The sequence below is a fragment of the Mytilus californianus genome, unplaced genomic scaffold (assembly GCF_021869535.1).
Source record: "Mytilus californianus isolate M0D057914Y unplaced genomic scaffold, xbMytCali1.0.p SCAF_2, whole genome shotgun sequence".
Lineage (NCBI taxonomy): Eukaryota > Metazoa > Mollusca > Bivalvia > Mytilida > Mytilidae > Mytilus > Mytilus californianus.
The window spans coordinates 17,870,617-17,882,597 of record NW_026262668.1 but is presented as its reverse complement, the minus strand read 5'-3'; the positions used below and the strand labels follow the sequence as shown (position 1 = coordinate 17,882,597).

Here is an 11,981-nt window from a genome sequence, read left to right as displayed (position 1 = left end):
TTAAGTCAGTTGGGTTGTATGTCTTGTGTTAGTTTTAGCTGATGGATCCGAATTGGGTATTTTTGTTATACTTTTTTAATGTAATTTAAAAATGAACCTGCTTTGAACAAGCCAACAAACATAGCTCGATTCCAAAGTTAGTCTAAAGGAAGACACATTGGAATCCAAGCTGACCAGTCTTTGTACTTTAAACGCAGCATGCTTAGCAAAAAAGGTACCAATTTTCCAATCTTTAGTTTGACCTGCCGGAAGATCAAACATATATATAGGACCTCCAGCACTCAGGTTGATCACATTACCAACACACCACTGAGGTGATAGTCACATGACCATGTGCTATCAATCAGTCAGTTACTATACAGTAACACTCCACAAAATATTCATTAACACAAGAGGCTGTCAGAGTGACAGCAAACCGGATTTTCCTGCAGAGGTCGAACCCTGAACAGTTGAGCAAGTATGGACACATTATTTAAGCTTAAAACAGCCCTGTATTTGGATTGTGATTGAATATTTGACACAGCATAGGTTTGTGACACAAAATGAATGTGGTCAAAGAACTGAAAAATTTGAAATCGGACATTTACCTATTATGGTCCAATATCCAAAATCTAAGTACATTGTTAGAATCAGCATATCAAAGAACCCCAAGAATTAAATTTTTGATGAAATCAAACAAAAGTTTAATTTAGGACCCTTTGGACCTCAATGTGGTATTATCTTATCAATAATGAAAATAAATACAGGTTTAGATTCAGCATTTAAAAGAACCCTATATATATTAAATTTATGTTGAAATCAAACACAGTATAATTTTGGACCCCGATTTGGACCAACTTGAAAACTGGGCCCAAAATCAGAAATCTAAATATATGTTTATTAATAGACAAACTAAGCTTAGTTTTTAAAGGAGTTCACTTCATAAAAAAAAATATATAGCATTCAGAAAATAAGTTTATACAGAATAACAAAACAAACCTACCACAAAATTCTTCAAACAATTTACCAAAGAAAACAAGAAAAAAAAATCCAAAATGTCATTTATCATTAATACAATATCTTTTAAAAATCTATAAAACTTATCTGTAATTATCTTCAAAATGTCTAATAATGAACAGTTAAATTCAAACTTTATTTATAGAGTCCTACAGATCTCATCATCATCAAAACTTAAACAAAAAAATTTCAAATAAATCTGTCACTCCAATTATAATTGTGTGATAAGATATTTACCAGATGCTTTGTTATCTGATAACAGGTGAAAATTATTTAAAAACACTTAGTGTAATCAAACTTTATATATATAATTAATAGTTCCCAATATTTTTTCTTTCATTTGTCACAAACTAATATAGATCTGCAACTTATCTATCAATGTCAACAACTTTATTTACACAATGCAGTGTAATGAAATATATCCTTTAATAAAAACAGATTATTATCTAATCAAAATGATATTTGCAAATCACAATTTCTGTTCAAAGGGAAATAACTCAATCATATAATGCGTATAACTTTTGGCTACTAAAAGGTCGACAACTCAACAACGAGAAAAGCTTAAATCGTGAAAATTGGTCTTGACCTTCATTTAGTCACAAGAAACAACATATCTAAATTTGAAAAAATTTCGTCAAAGAGTTTGCATGTTAATGAACGGACACTGTTTGGAAGCCGCCCGCAGTACATCCCCAAATCAGTAACCGATTTTTACTTTCAAAATCTGGTTAATAAAACATAAGCATTAACCTTTACTGTAAACCCCAAATTTCTGTAAATAATTCAAAACACAAAAACGTGTATTCAGTAAACTTTTATTTATTGTAACAAATATAGGAAACATATACCCTGGACTGTCTGGAATAATTATGGTCAGTATTTTGTTAAAGAACGTAAACCATTCAAAATACATATTCTAATTCTCTTTCCAATGTATTTTTTTCAAATGATACAAATACAAAATTTCATACATGGGCCTGAAAAACGGAACATTTTTTTTCTGAATGGCCTTATAATGTCTTTTTTTGCAAAGTATGGAAACTGAACAATGTACAAAATGAATACAGTTATTTAAATTTTGAACAAATAAACAATACAATAGATTGTTTCTTTGTATGATGAAATCACGTATCTAATATAATGACAAATTAAATATTAACATTTATTTCATTCTGTTTCAATTAGATTAACCTTTCTGAATTAATGTTTTGTATGTACAAGTCCTAATAAACAAGCAATCTGAGCAATATATGTCCCCTACCAATTAAAGCAATATCTGAAGACATTTGTTAATTTTTATATATCTTTAAAGTCCGAGAGATATAATTCTGAAAATAATCAACAGATCAAAACAAAAAATAACCTTTGATTATGAAAAAGTGGAAAGCTGTTAAAATCTCCAAACATCATTCTTAATCATTGGGCATGACAAAATATTATCAGATCACACTCACAATTTATCTATATCTTCTTATATATAACAAAACACGAGATCAAAAACTGGATCAATTCACCATCTCTATCCAGTAGAAAAAATGTAAAATATGGACAGAAAAAGACTATAGTGTGTTATCTTCCTAGCTTTATTGATAGGGGACCCACAATGCATTAGGGTATTTCATCTATAAATTCATTGGAAAAATTATGAAATCATCAATTAGTACAAATAAATATTTTCAAATTATTTAACAAAATTTCCAACAGATTTATATACAATTAAGTCATAGTTCTACAAATGGTTAAACCAATCAAAAATGACTAACAGTTATTCAAATAATCTTCTAACATAATTACATCCTTTATCACTAGTACCATGTACTTTATCTTTTAAATTTATCATCAAAAAGACAATTATTCTTTAGATTAGTCTATTCAACACTCAACTGCTTTCAAAACATCTTTCTGTTGTGTAGTTCACATTTTGATATGGGCCAGATTAAATTGTTCACAATTTTATTAACTCTGACAAAGTCTTAGATACAATTACAAAACACTTTATAATTTTGATATTTTAATACTACACGTGTATTCTTAAATTTTAAAGCACAAAAGAATACCCAAAATTGTTAATCATCTACAATCCTCCCAACAGTGATTTTGTCAACTGACTAAACACTAATCTTTACCTCATGCATTGTTCTAAAATTTCTAAAGCAAAATGAAAACAAAAATTGCTTATAGGGTACAACCTTCCCAGAAGTTATTCCGTGAGTTATCATGGTCTTCTGTACATAAATCTTTATAACTTAACCTCCTTCCATACGAATATTCCGATTTATTGATACAGATACACCTCAATATAGTGGCAAATAAAGAAAATAACATACTTCCTTGGCATCTTATACTACTCTAACACAATAAAAATGCCTTTAACTGGTCTGGTACAAAATATCTTTCAATAAAAAATTGTGACACATGCGATTAATATATAATTTACTTATTACTGACATTATTTTACATCTATAAACATATTTTATAAGAATGCTTTAGATAGTTTTGTATATATATATATATATAACATCAACAGAAATAATATGTGGAAAAATATATTGTTTTCTGCAAAACTCATAAAAAATTTCAAGAAATGATGAGGTTAATATGTTTAAATACAGTATTACGGGTGTGTTGAACGACCTTGAATACCCTCAATGGTAGTCAAAAGCGTTAAACAACCCTAAGTAGTAACATTTTTGCATGAAAACATACTAATTTGCAACTGCTGACGATACTGCAATTTAGAAAACAAGTGTCTTGCAGTTATACCAAAACAATCTATTTAGTACTTCAGAAAAACAAAAGAAACTTAAACTTCCAAATTCAAAATATCTTTTCATACAACGCCATGTTGCCTAACAAAATAAATGTAGAAAAAAATTGAAATGACAAATATTTGAGCAAATTGTTGATTGTAGAAATATCAAAAACAGTGCAAAGAAATTAAATAATCAAAAATTTTTTTCTTTGTTTTAAAACAGCACTATGTAATAGAAATATCATGATTTATCAAATATAATACTTGTATTGTGTACCCTGCAGATAAAATGAGGAAGTGACACTGGTGTGTAGATGTAGTCATAAGGGGAGATAACTGTAGGGATAAGAACATGAAGTGATTTAGAAAGGTTAAGAAATGGGAACCACAGACCAGTATCTGGCCACCTTTCAAGTATTGACAATTATATACCACATATACAAAAATTATATACCTCATGGAACTCTGTCAATTAGATGTTATATTTCAAATATAAGAATAATATAGATTTTTGACACTGTTATTTAGTATCAAATAAATAATTAAAATATATTGAAAATCTGTTTATTACTAATTACAGAAAAAAAGATATCTTGAACAATTAAACTTACAGAAAAAAATTGTCATTGAATTATGGAGTTTTTATTAAAAAAAGAAAAAAGAAAACAAAAACATAGAAATACTTTCACATAAAAGGAAGAGAGACAAAGATCCACTTCATGCAGAATAAATACATACAATATTATAAAAAAAATTAACTTTCACATCAACAGGAAATAAGTGCCAAGACAGGTAAATCTTCACGAACACTTTGCTATTGATTTTCCAGGTAAATTTTCACAGTTAATCAGATGTGTTGATACAAGCTGTTAAATCACCTCACATCACATTTAAGCTGCCTTTTGATTCTGGAATGAAAACTGCTAACTTTCTGAACAAACTGAAAACTATTAAGACAAAGTGTCATTTAAACTATCAAGGTTTGTAAAAAAATCCGTCTAAAATAAACTGAGGATCTGTAAATAATTTGTAACAAGAAGCGAGAAATTTCTTTTACTTAAGGGGAACTGGACTCAAAAGGATCTTTCTACTGCAATGTATTGTCCACACCCTAAATCTAGACCAATCTAGAGTTTGAACTTCACGTAAATGAAACACTACAATATATACAAGTGAAGGTAAAAGAATGTCCAAGTATATATAGTAACATGAATTTTAATAATAATCACATTTAATAATTTATTCAATTGAAAGCTTAGATATTAATTTGTCATTTTTTGCATCAACTAAATTAAACCAATTCAGATACCACTAAAACAACAATAACTAATTGTTTTTCACACATGCTGTCCTTGTTCTTCAAACTTTTGATAGCATCAAATCAAATTGTACAAATTACATAATTTGAAATGTTGAGTTAATAAAAGTATTAATGGAAATCTACAATAAGTTTATATCTTTTTCTTCAGATTTTAACCACATGTTAAAATAAGGAATCTACTGTCAATGTTTCAAAATGCAGCTTCACAAAGTGGTAGTCACTTAATTTGATTTAAAAAAAAAAGTACATTTGAGGCTACTGTAGAATTTTAAGGATGATTAAAATAAGAATTCATTGATTTCCCTGATCTTCTTTTTGAATATAAATTGATACTTATGCATGATTCGTGATTTCTGAAAAAAGAATGCAATTAATATAAAAACTAGTTTCAGTCATGGTCATGATATATTTCGGAATGTAACTTGATAAGACTGATTCATGAGAAATCCTCAATAATAAAAAAAAACATGAATATTTTATAGAACTGTCTAGGGGAGAAAAAATATGCTCCCTTTTAAAGAGGCCATCAATTACCTTTAGTAACTTTGCATCCCCTATTTTGGTATTTGTTTAGCAACATTTATCTTTATTGATAGAATAAATTTTTGAAACAACTGCATACCAATTTGTTTTCCTTTTCTAAAATACTTCTCCAGTCTTAAATTTTTTGAAACTTTCATTATCTTATAAAATTTCGTTGCAATAATTTCCACTTACAGAATTTTTTTGATAGCAAAAAACAATGGACCAATTTGACATGATAGCAATCAGAATATACAAGATATACTCCCAAAGGACAGATAACTCTTGTAAGATAAATAAATGGGAGACAACTGGCAGGAATGGAGGAAATGATGAACATAAAGGGATTCCTTAATATTTCACCGGCATTATAAGGATGTGTTATTAAGGTTGATAATACAGGTGAAATCATCTGGACCAGAGATCCCCAAAAAATTACCAAAATAAATAACTATTTAAGTTGAAGCATTTCCATTTTTCTGTGATTTCTGAACCTCTTCCACTGGAACATAACTGCACCATTCTTCTGATTTTGGGTCAAGGTATTCAAATGTATCAAGGAACTTTTTGCCACTAAATCCACCAACAGCATAAAGTCGATTGGAAAGATTGACCACACCCACATTGGCTCTACCTATACTCATTGAACTTCCAAGTATAAAGTTGTTGTTGTCCAGAATTTCTACAGATTTCAGACTATTAGATCCATCACTTCCGCCAACAACATGTATTTTACCTAAAAATAAATCAGAAGTATGAACAAGAGTACACTTACTATAATGTCTTGCCTGTTTAACTGATTATTATGATTGAATTTTGTGTCAAGGTCTAATATGTCAAAATAACGTAGCTTTTAAACTTGAGTTACAAGGAAACTGGGACTCTTTTCAGAAAAAATCTTAAGAGAAAATATACTTGTAAGTTACGAACATATTAGTATAACTTACAATCAGTTTCTTTCTGAAGAGAAACCCTGTCCTTTTTTCACAATTGTAACAAATGTCTCAAAGCAAATAAATTGCTCATCACTGAATTGTTTTATCAAGGTTAATAATTTTACTCTTTACAAATTTATCACTAAGCTATAAGATATTCTTTTAATTTTATTTCAAAGCAAAATTCCACAATCTATTGGTACAAGATACCAACTATGGTCTGATAAAAGCTATATTCACCATTGAACACATCATAACTTATCATCTGATAAAAGCTATCTTTACTATTGAACACATCACATCATCTGATAAAAGCTATATTTACCATTGAACACATCACAACTTATCTGATAAAAGCTATATTTACCATTGAATATATCACAACCAGCACCTCTACGAACCACATTCAAACTTGGTCCCAATACCCATTTATCTGTTTTAATATCATACACCTCAGTAATTCCTAAAACATTCCAACCATCGGTACCTCCAATGGCATATATGAAACCTTTGTGATAGCAAGCTGCAATCTGGTACCTTCCTACAAATACAATGCAAATTCTTCATATCCTTAAATTTAAAAAAAATGTTAAGGCCACAGTTAAGGTAATCAGGTATCTTTGCAATTAGGTACAGGCATACAAAATAATTTATTATATCTGTGTATAATCTTAAATTTTGATCTTATTACCATTGCATTACCGTGATGATCTTTGGGTATAAATAATTCTAAAGCTTCATCTTATTACTATTTTATTAAGGGGTAACACGATCCTACATTTTTTATTTTCCCATATTTCGGTTGCAATGAGGTCATCACCTGAATTTTCTTGCACAATTATACATATAGACCCACCATAACCAAATACTACTTACAATTTCTGAAATCTGCTGTGAAAAAACTGTGATAGGATAGAAAAGAAGAATAATACAAGTTACAAGAATGCATGCCTTGTTCTAATGAGCCTACCTTACTCATTATTAAAGGTATCCGAAACTAGGAAGTATGTGTATGACAGATCTGAAAAGTCTTAAAACCGAAACTAGGAAGTAGGTGTATGACAGATCTGAAAAGTCTTAAAACAAAACACTGCCAATCTGCTGACAATATATGAAGTCATTATGGTATGTAGTACTAGAGACATGTGTGACAACTTTTTTAAAAGTTCACTCAACATATTGAAAAATTCAAAGTATCGTTAACCATGAAGTAGTTGTCCGACAGATTGATAAAATGCTTGTTATAACTCATCAATCTCAAGCTGCTTACCATGTACTCATTCTGTTCAGCAGGACCCAAGAAAAGTTTTATGCATATATTTGTTGGACAAATGGACAAGCTGATTGCAATATGGTGGGGGGTTATAAAAAGTTAATCTTTACCAAAAATTGGAATAAGACTCAAAGGTTCATCATCTGAGTGACTTCCAACATATACTATGTAGATCATACAACTTTATAGATAATATTTACCTGTATTTAATGGTGCTATTTTGGACCAACTCTTTGTCTCTGGATCAAAGACTTCACAGTCAGGGACACTTTTGGGTCCCACACAACCACCAATACAATATAACTTGTTATCTACACATACCAATGCTGAAAGTGACCACAGATATAAATTGATATTACTCTTGTATACAATTCATCTCCTGAATAACTATGATGGTAGAAAGCATTACACATTGAATGGCTGATCAAGGTAAAACATGTATGAGCAGTGAGGAATATTCAATAAACTGTTAACACAGAGATATGTCTCGTCTTTTTGTACTTTTGATAATGCAAATGATGAAATTAAAATAGCAATACTTTAACATGTAAGTTATGCAAATATTCAAAGTCAATGAACCATGACTGAAGGTACATGGCAAAACAATCTCCATGGAAATGAGATGTGCCAATGCTAATACAACTGCATACCAAATACCATAGACTTATCATTAGTCATTCCCTTTCAACAAACCTAAACACACACATTGACTTGTAAACTATGTAAAAGTTTCAAAGTCAATGAACCATGATGAGGGGTGGGGCTAAATAATCTCCATTGAAACGAGACTTGCAAATGCTAATAAATTTGCATACCAAATATCATTGACTTAACATTAGCGGTTCATCTTAAACTGATCTAATCACAAACTAATACATGTAAACTAAGCAAAAGTTTCAAAATCAAGAGACCATGACTGAGGGGGCGGGACCAAATATTCTCCATGGAAATGAGATGTGCTAATGCTTATACAATTGCATATCAATTAACATTGGCCTACCACTAATGGTTCCCCTTGAACTGACCTAATCACAAACTAATACATGTAAACTAAGCAAAAGTTTCAAAGTCAATAGACCATGACTGCAGGGGCAGGCCAAATATTTCGCATGGAAATGAGATATGCCAATGCTTATACAACTGCATACCAAATATTATTGACCTACCACTAGTGGTTCCCCATTAATTGACTTAATCACAAACCAATACATGTAAACTATGAAAAGTTTCAAAGTCAATAGACCTTGACTTGAGGGGGCAGGGTCAAATAATCTCCATGGAAATGAGATGTGCCAGTGCTAATACAACTGAATACCAAATATCATTGACCAACCACTAGTGGTTCACCTTAAACTAGATCAATCACAAACTAATACATTGTTGACGCCGCAGCCGCCGGAAACAGCATACATATGTCTCGCTTTTTGACTCTGTCAAGGTGAGACAAAAACTAACCAGTAGTAGAAATGGTGTACCATTATCTCTGAAAAACTTTGTAAATTTAAGATTTGAATATTTTTGCTATTTAAAGTGTCTATCTATTAAAAGTTTTCAACACAGTGGGCAAAAACGCAAAAAATTGGTTAAAAAAAACGTCATTGAAGGGCAATAACTTGGAACATGGAGGCGTCTAACCATTTCGGTCATGAAGTCTTAATTGTAGATCTTGTCTTACTGATCATTTTTGCTATTTAAAGCTTCTCTCTATCTATTATAATTTTTCAAGAAAGGCAAAAATGAAAAAAAAAAAAAAGTAAAAATTGTCATTAAAGGGCAATAACTCCTATAAGAAGTTGTCTGACAGTTTCGATGTAAATGGACAGTATTGCTGTGTGTTTGTTTATTTCACATTGACTAGAGGTATAGGGGGAGGGTTGAGATCTCATAAAAAATGTTTAACCCAGCCTCAATTTTCCCAAGTCAGGAACCTCTGGCCTTTGTTAGTTTTGTATGATTTTTAATTTTGGTTCATTTATATGTTTTGGAGTTAAGTGTGACGTCCAATTTTGCTGAACTAGTATACATTATTGTTTAGGGGCCAGCTGAAGCCCGCCTATGGGTGCAGAATTTTCTTGCTGTGTTGAATGCCCATTGGTGGCTTTGGGCTGTTTTCTGCTCTTTGTTGGGTTGTTGTCTCTTTGACACATTCCTCGTTTCCATTCTCAATTTTAGTATGTAGATCTCAACATTCTGAACATTTCTGCCCCTTAAGAATTTCTTTATTTATAGATAGAGAAAACTTGCATTTTACCCCAATATTCTTTTTTTAGCCATGGTGGTTGGCAGGTGGGGTCATCAGACACATTTTTTTTTAACTGGATACCCCAATGATGATTGTGGCTAAGTTTGGTTAAATTTGGCACAGTAGTTTCAGAGGAGAATTTTGTAAAAGATAACGGATGACAAGCGATGCCAGGTGAGCTAAAAACTATAAGATTAATAGATAAGAGACTAATAAAGGACCAGAAAAGAAGACTATTTCCTTATTGAATAGATTACTTATTTTCATATTACTGTATGTTTTTTATAAACGTATTTACACTTCTGGTATTTAGCTATATTTTGCCTCAAAATGACCTTAGATCTACTCCTAATCACCTTTTGACTTCAGGCAACAATCACTTTTTAATTGTGACGTCGTTTTGAATTATGATGTCAAAGTTTACGGGAACCTGTGTGATTTTATGTAATGACTGACAAATTTGCATACAAGTGTAAATACGTCTATTAGGTACACCAGCTGTCTACCAAAGTTTTATTTGGATGACAGCATCCATAGATAATGATCTTTAAACGTTTTTCAAGTCTTTCTCTTATTCATTTTGTTTTCCTTTCTACCAACAGATTTAACTAGCTAGTATATTACTGAATATGAGATAACTAATGAGAGCAAAAAAGACCCTCATATCTGAAAACTGTTGCAAATTTACAAGAAGGTAAACAAGCTGATATTTGTCTCAATTTCTTTAATCACTCCTTGTCAGTTGCTTGAAATTGACATATAAAATAACAAAAAAAATCACACCTTTAATTAACACCTTTATTATTCATCATGTATATAAACATGGGTAAGATTTGTAGTACAGTAAAGAACTTCAGAACAGCAACTAAACTTCTGATATCTTAACAAGTAAGCTATTATCCGCAGGATTTATTTATCAATCCTTTATTAATTTGTATGTGTTATAATTTATCTTATTAACATTTAATCATTTCTTCTTTTTTGTTTTATTCATTTCACGTATAGTGATGTCCAGGTCATATTACAGATTTCATAATTTTAGTTGTGATGGTGAGGTTTTGTCAGTTGGTTATTGTTGTAAATGATTCAATAATCATCTAACAGTACCCATTTTCATATTCACACCATTCATCAGTGACCAGTGCCCACCCAGCTGACCATTTGACAGTACCCACTGTCATATTCAAACCATCTTCATCAGTGATAAGTGCCCACCCAGCTGACCATTTGACAGTACCCCATACATGTGATGGACTGTGAAACTCAGGAATTTAGACCTCAGATCTGGAGGTTTTTGTCGACATTAATTTTGTCGTAAATGTCTGATGAAAAATGGTCTTTTAGAGTGTTTTTCTTCAATCTGAATGTAATATCAATGTGTTTACAGTACCCTTGTAGCCTACCTATCTGAATGATATCAGTTGAAAGAAATATTGAGAAGATTCTGATTCTGGTTTTGTTTTTGTTTTTGATTGTTGACTGCTCGTAAATAAAGTACTATGATTTAACCTTACGCATGTTACCTATGAGTACAAAGAGAAAATTAAAGCATAGTGTTTTATTCATGCCTCCATCTTTTTTGTTTGTATTCAATGTCATTGGTGTAGTCATATAAGAAAGAAATATGCTATACATTTATAACATGATCAATAGATGAAAAGTTAACAAACATTAACAAGTTATGCATGGTTTTTAAGCATTTAAAATAAAGTAATTTTGCTAGAAACTTAAAGACTGTCATTTTCAAACACTGTAAAATATATTATTTAAAGCACTGTCTATATTACATTGAAAAATGTCATTTAATAATTAAAGCACTGATCTTGCAACACAGGGTCATGTAAGAAGAACAAGCTAACTTGGCTGTTTTTAATACACTTGACTCTATACTATATTATCATGCCCAGATTTCACCCTAATTTGTCTATTATCTAACTACA

General features: G+C 30.7%; 1 protein-coding gene across 3 annotated transcripts in view; it reads right to left on the bottom strand.

Annotated features, from left to right (window-relative positions):
• Positions 1 to 1,799: 1,799 nt before the first annotated feature.
• Positions 1,800 to 11,981, bottom strand: part of LOC127729377 (influenza virus NS1A-binding protein homolog) — a 70,636-nt gene continuing 60,454 nt past the window's right edge. For all 3 annotated transcript variants that reach the window (XM_052237196.1, XM_052237195.1, XM_052237197.1), the window contains 3 exons: positions 8,000 to 8,125; positions 6,894 to 7,067; positions 1,800 to 6,327 (listed from right to left, as the gene is read on the bottom strand). In XM_052237196.1, the coding sequence (XP_052093156.1) occupies positions 6,047 to 6,327; positions 6,894 to 7,067; positions 8,000 to 8,125 (581 nt within the window). In that variant the 3' untranslated portion in view covers positions 1,800 to 6,046. The remainder of the gene's footprint in view (positions 6,328 to 6,893; positions 7,068 to 7,999; positions 8,126 to 11,981) is intronic.